We start from the raw sequence: 16,919 nt of genomic DNA on the forward strand, positions 1-16,919 counted from the left end.
AATGTCACTTTAAAAGTAAATAATTTAATTGATTTAAATTTTGGAAGATATTATTTTATTTGGTTAAATAAACAAACATCAACAAAAATATACAATTAACACATCAATTCATTTGAAAATGTGTGTGTGAATGTATTTGTACTCTGAAAGGTTATTATTTAATTTATATACTGTCAAATAAAACAGAAAAAAAAACAAAAAAATAAATAATAGCAATAAAAACATACAATTGCTACTCATTAAAAATATATTAATAAGAAGAACCTATGGGGCCCTGTCATACACCCAGCAAAATAAGGCACAAGACGTGTTTGGTGCGATTTGTTGCCATTTTCAGACTAGCGTAACCCTAATTTTCACGTTTTGTGCCATGTTGTTTAAATAGTAAATCCCTTTTTGCCACTTTGTGGACTCATCGGTGTTCCGGTCTAGAAAAGAGGTTCGTTAAGGTGCATTGTTAGCACATTGCTTTTTTGAGGAACTGAAATAGACTGCGCCATTGACCAGTTGAAAGCTGGTCTAAAGTCCAGCGCAGAGCATATTAGTTATTAGCCTATGCAGGTCCAAAATTCTTACACATTGCTTAGGACACACAAAATGTACAGCAATACACAACTATCTTTACATAAGAAAACAATTAAAGGATTAAAATTTTACAAACATTATTATTTTCTACATAAATATAAAACCACTACCTCCATGTCCTTTTATGTTTTTTTTTTTTTTTGTTTATTCATCACAATTTGCATTTCTATAATGTTATTACTACTAGCCGTGTAATTTATTATATGAATATTTATATTTGTTTTAATAAAAACAAGTTTAGATTTGTCCACTTGTCAGGTTTTTGAGAAGTATGCATCACCATATGGGGCATAAGAACAGGACGTGTTTTTGAATATAACTCAGTTTTTTGACCACACTTCATTATTATTGTCTATTTATTTGTTTGCTGGAAATTAGATTTCAAATGGAGGAGGCTCGTTTTTATCCTCGCACTGCAGATGCTCTGTTTAACTATTTTCTCGATTGTGAGGCATTCAGTTTTTCCTGTTACAAAGTCCACCATGTAAATAGCAAATGTGCCACGGCGTGACTCTTAAAGGGAATGTGGATAAGACTCTGATTGGTTTAATGTAGGTTATTCTCAAAACACACCCACAACTCATTAAGAGAATAAGCACACCCTGTTAGACCATGCGCCGAGGCGCAGAGCATATTTTTCGTCTTTAAAATAGCAAAAGTTGATTTGGAATTGCATTTAATGCATTTGCACCATACTCTTTAGACTTTGCGCCTAGCTTGTTAAAATAGAGCCCTGTGTGTTTTATTGTTTATATTATTGCCATTTCATATGTTGCCAGCGCAATTATGAAAGGTTAATGAAGGTTTTTATTATTAAGGGATAACAAAATACTAAACTAAATAGCCCCGTGTGAAAGTGTTGAAGTGAAGTGAATGAAGTGTTTGTCCCCTGAACCCAATAACTGCAATTAATTACCTTAGTAGCAACAACTGCAATTAAACTTTTTTGATAACTGTCTGTCATAGTGCTGTGGATGAATTTTGGCCCACTCATCTTTGTAGAATTGCAGTGATTCAGCCACACTAGAGGGTTTTCGAGCATAAATCACCTTTTTAAGGTCACAGCATCTCAATTGGATTTAGATCAGGACTTTGACTAGGCCACTCCAAAGTCTTAATTTAGTTTTTTCTGCAGCCATTCAGAATTGAACTTGCTTTGGATCATTGTCCTGCTACAGAAGCCCTAACTCTAAGTGTATATGTATATATTTTTAGTTTTATTTTTTACTCATGATACACACACACACACACACACACACACACACACACATATATATATATATATATATATATATATATATATATATATATATATATATATATATATATATATAAATGATACATATTTGTGCTACATGCTGTTAAAATAGTTAAAAAAAAAAAAAAATATATATATATATATATATATATATATATATATATATATATATATATATATATATTACTATTTTAACAGCATGTAGCACAAATATGTATCATAAGTAAAAAATAAAACTAAAAAGTAGCATAAGTTCTATGAAACTTGCCAATAAAAAATGTTATTTAAAAGCATAATACATGCTTTTAATTACCTTCAAAAGGAAGAAAAAAAATCTGGATGTTTGTTCTGTAATTTATTTATTTTGTGCTTATTTAAGTACAAAAAAACAGCTAATTGCAAACAATGTGTTATTTTAAATGACAAAAAGTGATATAAAATAATAACAGTGACTATATATATATATATATATATATATATATATATATATATATATATATATATATATATATATATATATATATATATATATATTAAAAATGCTTTTGCTTCTAATCAACTTTATTTTTTTCAAAATATGCACAATTGAAACTATGTCAGGTAAATAAAATGTGGTTTTGTATCAAACATGACAATAAATATGTTTATTTTATTATAAAAGTATATATATATATATATATATATATATATATATATATATATATATATATATATATATATATATATATTTTTTTTTTTTTCTTTTTTTTTTTTTTCTCAACATTTATTTATATCTCTATATATTTTAATATTTAGCAACCCACATGGAAGAGTAATTGAAATGATCAAAAAGTTCTGGTAGTATTAATGAGTTAATAATATCAACTGTACCTCAGCAGCTCCTGTGTGAACAGTGTGGGGTTTATTACGCTCAGCCACTTTGTGTCCTGGCTGCTCATTCCCTCTGAAAACTTTACAGATCTGCTTCCATCACCTCCACTACCACAGCCTGCTGGGAAAACCCTGGAGAGAGCAAAAACATATATAAAGAGAAAAACACAGCCTTATCAAGGAGCTAATCCTATCCCTCTAGTTCACAATAACCCAAAAGTTCCTCTTGACGGTTGTGTCACCTGTGCAGCTCTGCTAGAGGTGATGTAAGGATGATCAGTATGGTCAGCAGTTGGTTACACAGGCTGTGTATGGAGTAAATCCGAGATCCTGGAGCTCCATCAGGCCTCAGCAGCTCCTCCGCAGAGTCACACACACTCCACATCAGATGCTCCACACACTGCAGAAGAGCTGTGATATCAACCCTGGAGGAGGCAATCAAACACCACATATTAGGAACAACCCAGCAGCACTGTTACACTCTGTCCTAACCAAAGTTTTCTAGCAAAAAAAAAAAAACACAAAGAATGTTATTTGAAGACAAACTTGGGAAAAGTTCTGAAAATTTAACTCCTGTGTTTAATTAAATTTATAACTCAAACTTTAACCAAACTGTTTGCTTTGCCTCTATTTTATATTCAAACTTGGGTTTAAAAAATCTTTTGTTGTTGTTGTTGTTGTTGTTATTTTAGAGTGTGTGTAATAAGTGCTACAGTAATTGACAGAGCTGCACTGCATTATGGCCATATTTGACCCTTTACACCCAAACATTTGAATACTCATGAACCAAATTTACTATGCTGGCTCACTGTGTTCTTCTTACTGAATGTATAACACTGATATAACATTACAGCTTATTATTCAACTTATTATTCTTATTATTTTTATATTGTTATTTACTTAGTTATCTAACCAAATTCAAAAACTTTATGACAGTCACTTTCTTTTAGGTCTGAGCTTCAATTTGTTTTAACTTTATGTTATGTTATGTTATGTTATGTTATGTTATGTTATGTTATGTTATGTTATGTTATGTTATGTATATCAAGCATTTTCTAGATAAGCAAAAAAGATTTAAGAAATAATCTGTCAAAATTTGATAAAATTTTGTTCTTAAAAAACATATTAATCAAAATATTGTTTTTAATGTTATATGTTATGCAACGTTATGTTATATGTTGTGTTATGTTACGTTATGCAACGTTATATGTTATGTAACGTTATGTATTATGTTGTGTTACGTTATGTTATATGTTGTGTTGTTATATTATGTTATGTTACATTATATGTTGTGTTGTTATGGTATGGTATGCTATGCTACGTTGTATATAATGTTTCAATTTGTTATATTTTGTGTTATGTTACGTTATATGTTGTGTTGTTATGTTATGCTATGTTATGTTACTGTATATGGTATGTTACGTTATGTTATATTTTGTGTTGTGTTATGTTATGCTATGTTATGTTATATGTTACGTTACGTCGTGTTATATGTTGTTATGTTATGCTATGCTATATGGTATGTTACGTTATGCTATACGTTGTGTTATGGTATGTCATGCTACTTTATATTTTATATTGCGTTATGTTTTATGTTGTGTTATGTTATGCTATGCTATATGTTATGTTACGTTATGCTATACGTTGTGTTATGTTATGCTATGTTATATTTTATGTCACGTTATGTTGTATGTTGTGTTATGTTATGTTATGCTATGCTATATGTTATGTTACATTACGTTATATTATATGTTGTGTTATGTTATGCTATTCTGTTATGCTATGCTTTTATATGTTATGTTACTTTATTTTATATTATGCTATGCTATGTTATATATTATGTTAAGTTATATGTTGTGCTATGCTATGTTATGTTATAATATTTTTTATCCCAACAGTTGTGTTTGTCCATATTTGGGTTTGTCATCTTATTTTAGAGCAACAATCTCGAAGGGTTTAAGATCCATCTAATGAAATAACTACATTATACTGTATAATTTGACAAATCATTTTCAAACTCAATGCTATTTTGTGGAAAATGCAATCATTTATTAAGAACAATATTATGCTCAGCAAAGTTTTTACAATTTAAAACATCTATTTTTACAAATGCAGACCATTCTTTGTAATTTAATGCAAATTTTCTGCATTATTACTTCAGTCTTCGGTGCAACATAATCTTATATAAATCATTTTATTTTGTTAATGCGCTGTTCAGGTACTGTTTTAAGCTTACAAAAGGTATTAAAAAAGTATTTAAAATTTAAATAATACCTGAAATATAATTACTGACAGGTTTGATCAACCTTAGGCAACCTTATTTAGTAAATAAATAAATAAATAAATAAATAAATAAATAAATAATTGAACGAACGAATGAATGATCCAACTTTTATAAAGTAATGAACATTTCAAAATACAGAAATGTAGCATGCACCATTAAATATCCTTTAACCAACCACTAACAAATATCGTAACATTTAACAGTCTCATTCATCTCTTCTTTTCCATTACACATTAATCAGAAAAGTAAGCTCAAACACGTGCATGTCCTTCTCAATTTAAACCACAGAATGTGTGTATTGTGCACTCTAAGACAGAGCAGACAGTGAGGTCGATCTCTCCGATTTGGTTTCCCTATCAAACTCAACTTTTCATCACCTACCACCATGTTCTGCTTTACAGCACAGCGAAAAAGTCCCCTTTCAGCAGATAACAGCGGAAAAAAAACAGGAGAGCCCATCTGCTTGGCAGACCCCGAGCTCACCCGACACTGAAGAGCTCATCACCGGGTGTCCTTGCAGCAAAAGCTCATCTGCTGAAACAAAAACCCTTCCCTTCGGCCCTGGGCGATCTGCTCTTTCTCATCAGTCCTAGAGTGGAGGGGAAGTGTGCTCTTGTGGCATCTTTAACCACTTTAAGTATGTGTTAATGCTACGCACAAGGCCCGGGCGGTTGGGCCCGGTCTAGCATGAAAGAAGCGGGCCCTCCGCCAGGCGCTGAGGCAGGGCCATGTGCTAACAAAGAGAGACTGTTCTACAAATCTGGAGATCTGCTTTGACCCCTGGGGCCGAACACCGGTATAATCACTAAAGCATTCAGCGCTGTCTGCTAAGCCCGCCGTTCCTGATAGAAGGTGGGCTTGTGCAGAAATACAGTAAGATTGTTCAGTCAGACAGCTTGGATGACTGCGCTCTGTTAGAATGTGCTTAAGTGTGACCGCTCACCACAAGACACAGACAGGGGACTTTAAACATGCGCGGCAGTTTCCGGCATTAAGACAATTCAATGATGTAACAATAGAATAGCACATGTGAAGGGTACATGGTATGGAATGAGCAGAAGAAAAATATTGAATAAATGGGAAAAAACTTGCATTTTTTACCTGGTTACACAACATCCACAGGTTGTATGTAAAGCTAGCAAGGCCTGAATTTCAGAGCAGAATAGCATGTGTTTTCTCATAATTCAGGAGGTTGGTCAACTTTATTTGGTCAAGTCTTGTTAATAAAGTTTACTATTTGCACATATTTTGGTTAAACATTAAAGTATAAGGAGACACAAACCTCTCTGCGCACCTAAAGCTGCCTCTCAAATAGCTTGCGAATTCAAAATTGTGTGTATTTTTATGCATTTACGTGGTCAAATGCATCCATCAAATCAAGTAATTTTGACCCTTTTTTAAAATAAATTTCTTTACAATTTAATATCTTTGTTGAAACAAAACACACATATCTATAATGCCCTGAATTTTCCGAAATGTGTGTATATTTCTTTCTAACATATTTATTTAATTCAAATTACAAAACCCAAAAGAGTTGTGTGTTTTTCTAGCTCGAACTACCATAGCGGTCAAAATGGCCGCATGCATTTCAGTGTTTTAAGAATATAAATATGCATGCCTCTGTTGCCTAGCAACTTCCTACTAACAAAACCATAACTTTCGGTTGGCAAAAACATACCTTTGCTTTATATACAGTTGAAGTCAGAATTATTAGCCTCCTGCTTATTTTTTCCCCAATTTCTGTTTAGCAGAGAGAAGATTTTTTTAACACATTTCTAAACATAATAGTTTTGATAACTCATTTCTAATAACTGATTTTTTTTATTTTTACCATGACGACAGTAAATGATATTTGAATACATATTTTTAAGACACTTCTATACAGCTTAAAGTGACATTCAAAAGCTTAACTAGGTCAATTAGGTTTACTAGGCAGGTTAGGGTATTTAGGCAAGTTATTGTATAACGCTGGTTGGTTCTGTAGACTATCGAAAACAAATGTTAGCTTAAAGAGGCTTTAATTTTTGCCCTTAAAAAGTTTTTAAAAATTTTTTATTTGCTTTTATTCTAGCTGAAATAAAGCAAATAAGACTTTCTCTAGAAGGAACAATATTATCAGACATACTGTGAAAATGTCCTTGCTTTGTTAAACATCATTTGGGAAATATTAAAAAAGAAGGAGGACTAATAATTCTGACTGTATATTTTTCACAACAGCATATTCAGTGCAAGCCTTCTCTCCTGCTTGTGATAGTGAAAATGAAACCTTTGTGGGTGGTCTAGATATAGAGTTAGTCTAACTATAGATTTATATGCTGTAAAACGACTAAAAATATCATATTTTTAGGGTGATGACTTGATCAAATATGATGTCAAACATTCAAGCCTTAAAGAAGCTTCAGAATGATTGTTATATTTTTCTCAACATATTTGATGCACATACGTGTCTACATTACAACACAGACAGACATAAAGCAACTATGTTATGTGCGTCAAATGTGTTTTCAAACTATCCCGTTACCTGATCTGGGAGAGTCTTTTGTAGGAGGGTCGTGCTCTTGAGTACCTCTGAACTAAGAGCTCCAGGGTCTCGCACAACACCTGGGCCAAGGTCTGCCGGGCCTGCACGGGGCCAACAGAGCCCCAGAGGTCACTGCGCAGGCCTCTGAGAAAATACTGCCACATCTGGATGGAGAAAGAACACCTTTCACCCTGGTAAAAAAAGGTGGAGGAAACAAAAAAGACACAAAGAGAGACTGGTGAAGATGATGATATCATGGCGAATAAATACCAAACAGGAGAGAAGGTCTTTCCAGACAATCTTCCTGTAGACCTTCATGGTCCTGCCACCTGCATGCTGCACCTGGAACCCTCATTACCGCACAGAGAAAGAAAGAAAGAGAGAAAACTATGGATACTTTGAAGTTTTAATCTGGATATTCAATCACTTCTCCTCTGAACATTACCCAGACGTTCAGTCAAGAAGGCAGACACAAAAAATGACCGGGTCATACCTCTTACTTCACTTTATGTCTCATCACATGGGACTTTGTATATTGGATGAAATATAACTAATTTTAAAATCATTTTCTGTGTTTTTTTGTATTATTATCATTTTAAAATTAGCACATTATCAGATTGGTCACACTTTTATTTTGATGGTTCGTTGAATTTAAATTACATTGCATCTACATGCCAACTAATTCTCATCAGATTATAAGTAGACTGGTATGTTGGGATTAGCTTAAATTGACATGTACTTGCAAAGTTTCTTATAGTCAGTTGAATGTCTGTTGAAGAAGCAGTATCAACAGATATTAAGCAGACAGTCTACTAATACTCAAACCGACCATTAAAATAAAGTGTTACCATACCATTTGGGTAACCATTTCAAATCATCTCATTACTCTGGTGCTCTTGCAGATGCTGGATTTTTTGCATGTATAAATTAGAGCAAGAAAATTTGGCTATTTATTAAGAAATACTCCAGATGTTTCTGTATTTCCCCTTTAATCACAACAGTTCAAAGAAAACACATTATTTAAAAATATTGTTCTAATCTGATTTTATAGTTGTTGTTTTTTTATGCATTCTAGATTTTACTCTCCATCCTGTTAGTCTTTTGCAATATCGCTGTAACTAACAGAAGCCAGTTCCATGACATCATCCTCCAGGAAGTGGTAACATTTTTGGTGAAAGAAAACAGCGTAAACATGAGAAAGTACAAATTTCAGATTTGTTGAATTATGTGATGGTGTGTGGTAATAGCTGTTTTGCCTCACTTTAAAAAAGTGGTTTTTAAACTTTTCAAGTGATTAATCCTTGTTGATGCCAATTACTCCAAATAAAATTATCAGCAAAAGAAAAGTCCCGACATCAGAATGAGATAAAACTCCCACTCAAATGTAATTTATTGCAAGAACAGTATATATTAGGGCTGCACGATATTGGAAAAATCTAACATTATGATATTTTGACATTTTGCAATATGCATACAAATTCACCAGATGACTTAATATCTCTGTTTGGAAAGCATTTATAATGTTAGATCGATTGTAATGATTCTGCAGTGGGGGTACATCTCTATAAAATCTAATAAACAATCTATTATTTTTTAGTGGACACATTTTTTGTTGCAGTACTATGTGCAGTACATTTCTGTATTTGCATGTGTTGTGAGTATTTTTATGTATGTGTCTAATCAGGGATTCATCAATTAATGTTTACTATTTGCATCTCCACAAAATTTTATAAACGATCTATACATTTTTTGTGGTCCCCTGACAAATCATTGTGATTTGTGCTATCTGCAGTACATTTCTGTTTTTGCATGTGTTGTGAGTATTTTTATGCATAACAATCTTTGAACAAAGTCAAGAAAACTATACAATTTAAATAAAGTGTTTTATCATTTCCTGGGTCTAACAGTATTCAGATTCAGTAATTGAGTGATGAAAATAAAAATAATTCAATAACAGTAATTGTAGTTAAGGTCACAAATGGTACAATTTCTTAAACCTGAATGCTTATGAAATCATTATGTGATCACAGGTATTAAAAACACGTTCAAATGATGAATTATAATACAAACTCAAGAATGCATATGCTCGCCATGTGACTATGTGAATGATCACATTGTGATATCAGTGCTGAAATGATATGAAGAGTTCAGATGCAAAAGCCGCTAAAACGCCACTTCGGCCAAAAATGAGCTAATGACATTAAGTAAATGCTTTAGGCACGTGGTACACTTTCAACAAATAAATTTGCTTCAAATCATCTGAATTCCAGGGTCAGCTCATTTAGAATTACCAGCTTGTTGGCCAAGACTGCTAAACGCCACTTGCCTTTGACAGCAAAAGCAGCTATATCCCGAAAACCAATCAGAAGGTGCGAATCGAATCATATGTTTTCAATGTAGCGTGCTGATACACCAGCTTTATGAGGAGAGCATTTTATTATCAAACAATTTATGAGTTTGATGAACTGGATGAGTCTATCCCACTGTCAGTGAATGGCAAATGAAAACATCCCCTAACCTCTTTGCATGATAAGAAAAAGAAAACACACTTTACAGTCGGGAGTATAGCATGCATTCATAACTTTTTTTTTTGCACAGCAATGCTACTAATGAGTTTGATTCACAATCCATTAAACGGCAACTGTGTTTCACAAAAGACAGAGTAAAAATGCCATTCCTTTATCCCACGTGGATGCTATGAGGATAAACAAGATATGAAGACCTTAAGTATGGTGAGAATAAATGACAGCTTCTAAAATTATCAGAGAGACATCCTCTTTTTGCCCAGTAGGCCTACCTTGTGTTCAGTTTGCTAATTTAAGCTATTTTTAAAAAGATAAATATAATATTTAAAACTATACATTATTTGTATAACTTCATAATACCTCTACATCTGATAAGGTTTTTATATTAATGGACAATGCACAGATAATAATGTTTCATAATGTTTTACACTACATTATTTGAATCTACCAAGCTTAGTTTACAATGTTTGCAACATTTACATTGCTCTACTTACATCAAATCTAAATCCCGAATATGGGATAAATGACAACAAATTGTAATATTGTCTGTTATTGATTAATGCACTTACTTGACAGATTTCATTCATCCATTTTCAATCTGCTTTTCCCTGGTTTATTAAAGCGGAATGAACTGCCACTAACTTGATTTATGTATTTTTGATTTTAGGTGGTTTGTGAAATGTGTTTTATGTTTGGTAAAATAATTTGTAATCGCATCTTTAGTGATTTCTAACTAATTACAATGTCTTTTCCTAAAAGGTGGATTTAGAGGTTTTTGCAAAAAAAAATAAAAAATAAAAAATTTGTGGATTAAGCTGATTTTGATGCAAAAAAAAAAGAAAATTGTCTAAAGTGACATTTAAAAAAAAAAAAAAAACTTATTTTATTTACCAGCTAATAATCTCATCAATTACATAAAAAATGAAACTTCAGAAACTAATCAGAGGAGCTTGATAGAGAATGCATATTTACAAGAAAAGAGGTCAGATGGATTTAGAAGGTTTTGCATCTGAAGTCTTCATTTATTGTGTAGCCCTAGTGTATTATAAATAAAAAAAAAAAAAAAAAAAAAAAATATATATATATATATATATATATATATATATATATATATATATATATATATATATATATATATATATATATATATATATATATATATATATAATCTTATTGAATCTTTTTAAACAAGCTAAACTATTTGCCAATGGGTTACACGAATAATCTTATGTCTAAAGGAAAAACAAGATTATTTTGCTTACTCCATTGGCAGATTATTTAGCTTGTTTTGAGGGGGAAAAAATCACTAAACTTTGGCATAATATTTCTCAAAACAAGACAATATTTTTGATATAAGAATTGTTAAAAATTTAGACTAGAAACAAGGCATTGTGGAACTACTGAAACGAACGAAATGGCGGGAAAACTGAACAAAGGAATCACATTAGATTACAGAAAGCACATGAAACATGTGACAGGTAAACAAAGAATCTTGACAGTTTATAGGAAATGTGTATTTCTAAATGTTTTTCTGCTTGAATATTTAAATTTACTGTATTCGTATTGTTGTGTGTGAGCCTCTATCTAAAGACAATTTTCGAACACCTTTGGGGATAATAAAGTTTTAGATTTTAAATTAAGCATTGAATTTAATTGAAGTGAAACTACCAAACTATTGCAGAGATGCTTATAAATGTATGACTGAGACTAACAGAGAGGAAAGAAAGGCCAACACAATTCGAAAAAGGCGAAAATGATAAAAAAGGGACGAGAAGAGCCTGTGTTTCCTAAGAGGCTAATTACTTTCAGGCAAAGAGGAAGCAGCATTAGGAGTTCAAAGTGTGACCAAAGAGAGATTATTAACAAGCATGTACTACATCTCCTAATGAGAGCTGGGACGTGGTCCACCAGTGAGCCTCCGTTAAGTCAGCCATAGTAAGAGACACACAGGGGCACGAGCACATGTCCGGACCCAGGGATTTAGTGTATGCGACGGGGCCTCTGGAAGCGCTCAGGCCCTTTGGCGTTTGCTTGGGAGGAAGTGAAATGGAGGGGTGAATGGAAGACAGAAAGAGAGAGGAAGGGGATACAGGTCAACAGAGCCAGCCGAACACCTGCACACAGCAGGCCAGTCTGCCGCACAACCCGCAGCCGGCGGATATGTGTGTATACGCATCTGTGAGAGCGCTTATGTGCGCCGGTATCATATGGAGGGAGGGTGAAGACTCAAGCAACATACAGACGGTTGAGACTAATGCTGCCACAGGGCATTGCACTGGCCATTGAAAAGACTAGAAGATAGGCCAGTTTGAGAAAAAAAAAATTGAGCGATAAATTTAAAATATTATTTAGCTTAAAAAAGAAAATAATAATAATTATAATTATTATTATTATTTTTATTTTTTTATAATTATCAGGGCTTGACATTAACTTTTTTATCATCAGCCACTGTGGCTAGTAGATTTTCAACATTCTTAGCCACTCGGCATTTTCACTAGCTACAATTTTCTTGTTGGGAAAATATTTTTTCTTAAATTTGACATTGACATGCTATATGACTTGATTTAGATATTGTGTTATGTCCACATGCCTTCTCATTCATTTATTTAACTTCTTGTGTGCGTTGTGTATTAGCTTGCTCAGTGTGCATGAGTAAATGGGCTGTGCCACAATGCAATCAGTTTTTATTTCACAACTTTTCAGGGCTCAATATTAAAGATTTAACAAATTTATCTCTGACCACAACAAATAACTATTTCTTAGCCACAATTTTTTCATGTGTAAAAACAAGGGAAAAATAGCTTTATGGGTGCACTTTTGACATTGCAAGATGGCTGCGCCCTATGTCTGAAATCTATAGTAAAACAAGCCGTTTTCTACTAAATGCTTACATTAATCAAGTTTGTTTAATATTTTTTCATTAAAGTGTAATCCAATGTACAAAATAATGTAAACTTGACTGAGTGCTTAATTTCCCCTTTAAAGGCAAACAAACAGTGGGTTATCATAAAAAGTTTATCGATAATTTTTGACACAGTTGGCATTAAGAAGGAACATAGAAACATTATCTGACTAACATCTTGCAGCTAAATGTGTCTGGAAAAATATTCATATTATTCTTTCATATTTTCATAAACCGCGCTGATGAAAATGCATCTTAATTTTTTTGTTCTTAAAGTAGATGTCTCATGTCAGCGTGTTCAAGATGTGAAAAATGAATTCACCGGTATTTTCACACATACAGACCTTTCCGCAAAATTGCCAGTAATTTTACGTAAAGGTCTGTATGTGTGAAACACGCTATTGCTTAATTGGCTTTTACTAAATGATATTGTGGAATAAACATTATCTTAATCAGGTTGAATCACACACTCAATGAGAGAGTGTGCTGCGAGGGAACATTCAGATGGCTCGCACTTATTATCATCATCGTCAGATCTCTTTTTTTCACAGCAGATGAGTCAGTGTACTGTTGTAGTAACTGAATAACTCAGGATACTGGTTTATTTAAAGTAAGAGGGGGTATCCGGTATGTCAGTAGTGAGGATGCAAACCGTTTTATGACAACTCCTTTCAAATTAATGAACTGGTTCGACCAGTTCATTAAGAAGATCCAGTTAAAATGGATGGATGGATGGATGGATGGATGGATGGATGGATGGATGGATGGATGAATGAATGGATAGATGGATAACAACCTCAGTCAACCCTTGCTTACAAATACACACAACATCCTCCAGCATTCAAATGAGTAATGTGTTTAGAATGCATTCATATACAGCATTCTCTACAGCCTGGCAGTGTTTAAGGATTGAGTGTGGATGTACTGTACACACCTGATGCCTTTCAGAACAGTCAAAGAGAAGTCAACTAAATAGTCAAGGACAACGCTCAACAGCGTCATGCGAATCCACTTGAAGAAGAAGCCTACTTAAGAGTACAATAGCACAATTTATCATTTAATACTCAATGTCACTGCATTTCAGTACAGATGTACTAATGTTTTGAATGTGAATATGCCATGTGACTTAATCACAGCTTTGTCCTTGAGTGCACTAAACATACGGGATGTTTTGTGTTCAAATAACCAAAAGAAATGCCCTTAAACACACAGACTTGTAACCAGAGGTGGGTAGAGCAGCTAAAAATCATGCTAAAAAACAAGTAAAAACACTTCTAAAAATATATATTTAAGTAATAGTAAAATAATCATCATAAATACACTGTAAAATGATGGAATACAAACTGATTAAACACAAATTGCTTAAGTTAACCTAATCATGTTTACAAATTTGGGTGGATTAAACAAAAAACAAATAAGTTGTTCCAAAACAACATTAAGAATTGTGATGTTTTAACTCATTTTAAATAAGTTTGAATAAGCAGCAAAAGTCATTTTTGAGTGTATTTCCTTCACTCACTCACTTTCCTTTGGCTTATTGCCTGCTTTATCAGGGGTTGCCATTAGGGCTTGCATAGACTAGTCGACTAGTCGAGGGATCAACTACTTCAACCACTAGTCAGCGCTCTCAGAAGCAATCGACTTCTCGAGCGTGCATTTACCATAAATGACATCAAAAGGACAAATGTATCCAACAAACATCACAATCCAAGGTTAAAGCTTCCAACTACAACTGAGTATTAAATTCAAGGTTATGTACATTATCAACATTAACACCACAGGGAATCCTCTCGAACGGTAGTACATAGTTTCCGCTACATTAATTCTTCTGTGGCGGGGCGCCACACCAAAAAACGTTACACCTTCCCATTCAAAACATTCAGTCGTGTTTTTTAATAGCTGGTTATAATCGCACCAAAACGTATTAAAAGGTATGTGAATTATAACAGTGCAAACTTTACTGTGTGTGCTTCATTTGTTTAACCCTTAAAGGTTACGTGCAGACTGACTGACTGACTAACTGACTGACTGACAGGTGCGTGATGCGTGAGGCCAGCTTTCAGTTAGATTAAAAGTTTTCATAAGTATACTTTATAGATAAAGGTCTATTGCTCTGCATATTATGACTTTATCTAAATAATTTTGCGCGCAAGCAAAGAGATTGAAATAGCGCCAAAGGTGTTAGATCTGTATAAAAAAAGCCTGCCGCCACAGCTGGAACAATCCTATAGGAAACACAAAGTAATGTAATGAACATCAGTTTCCTCTACAATCCAAGCTAGCAAAATCATTTCATGCTATCACTGCCACCAGCACACGATATGAAAGAAATTTACTTTGCCTGGCAACACTGTAACAAGACAAAGAGCAACCTGCATCCCTCTCACGTGGATGCGCTTGTATTTCTAAATGTAAACCAGCGATCCATGAGCTTGACCAAAGACTAACTAGAGGATGAGAGCAGGGATGACATGTGTTCTGTATAAAGTCGGATGAAGTAAGATTCTATCCCTTATTTCTGTCGAAAAAAGGGTAAACATAAAATGGTTAAATTGCAAGACGGGATTTTTATTCATAGTTGCGTTGCTTTTTTTTTTTTGTATGACTTTTAATTATGCAATACATTTTCTCATACATTATGTCTGCATGTTAAAATATCATGCTGTCATTTGTTATTTTACTGTGTCTGCGCATATTTTATTTATTATTTTAACATATATATATATTTTTTTAATTTATTTAAATAATTTATTAATAAATATTTTATTTATTATTTATTTTCTGTTTGGCTATATAGACTTTTGTCGCTTGTTGAACTATTTCTTTTCTGAACCAAAATAATATTCATTCTTGTTATCACTGCTGGAAACTTAAAAATTAGAGTTATTTTTTTAAATCAGACTACTTGTTGTATAACAGACTATTACTTGCACGCACATGATCGTTTGCATAATCTTCAGGCCGGTTGAAGTATATTCGTTCATTTTGTTACTTTAGTAACTATTGAAATGTAGCAGAAATTAAATGATTGAATGTGATTTAGCCTAGCTCAGAAAAAAAATAATAATCTTTTAATTAGTTTTATGAATACTGCGTTATGAATATGAGTTTTCAAGACGCATTGTAGGTTTCGGTTGTGGCTACTTTTACTTTCTATAGCCTACATTAAATGTATAATTAAAATGCAATAATTAACCTAGCTTTTTTTTTTTTTTTGTATTATAAATATTTCATTTAGGTATTTTCAATTTCAACTTTTTATTTATGAATTATTTATTAAATTATTATTATTTTTTTTTTTTGCGGGTCAGCTGTATTGTTGTCGAGAACTATTTTTATCTTTCCGAACTGGTTTAACAATTAAGTTTCACTTAGTTCTTATAACGGCTGAAAAATAATAAAGTTACTTTAATAACTTAAAGTTTTACAGGATGAACATGAGTTTGCTTCGCATATACAGCACGCTTATGACGCAGATGTTAAATGACAATGTTGCATGCAGCATTTTATTTTTATATTACTCTGTAACATAAAAAAGTAATATAATGTTTTGACAACAAGGACTTTTTGTTGAAAAGTAAATTAAAACTGAAAAATATAGATCTTTTTTCCCCACAATAGTGCCTCTTGTACATAGTCTTATTATTTTTTCAGAGAAGCCTGTGTCATTTCCTCTCCAAAAAAAAAAAAAAAAAAAAACACTTTTAAAAGAATCAAAGTCTTGAATAAAAGTAACTTTAAGTCAAAATTTTAATGGGTTAAGAATAATTTTGGGCTTTGGGCTTATATTTAATAGCTGTGTAAGTAAAGCCAATTAAAATGACTTAAAACGTCAATTTAAATAATAATAATAATAATAATAATAATAATAATAATAATAATAATAATAATAATAATAATAAATAAATAAATAATAATAACAATGGCTTGAGTAAGTTTAACCAAGTAAACATACTGCATTACTACCCACCTCT

The 16,919-nt window shown here is 32.5% G+C and overlaps 1 protein-coding gene across 1 annotated transcript in view; it reads right to left on the reverse strand.

Annotated features, from left to right (window-relative positions):
• The window catches only part of si:ch73-280o22.2, a 203,660-nt gene that overhangs the window by 107,190 nt on the left and 79,551 nt on the right, over positions 1-16,919 (reverse strand). Inside the window, 3 exon segments of the mRNA XM_087254122.1 lie at positions 2,714-2,845; positions 2,956-3,138; positions 7,519-7,709. Of these exon segments, the coding sequence (XP_087110248.1) occupies positions 2,714-2,845; positions 2,956-3,138; positions 7,519-7,709 (506 nt within the window).

The sequence above is a fragment of the Danio rerio genome, chromosome 5, assembly GCF_052040795.2.
Source record: "Danio rerio strain M-AB ecotype USA chromosome 5, GRCz13ab, whole genome shotgun sequence".
Lineage (NCBI taxonomy): Eukaryota > Metazoa > Chordata > Actinopteri > Cypriniformes > Danionidae > Danio > Danio rerio.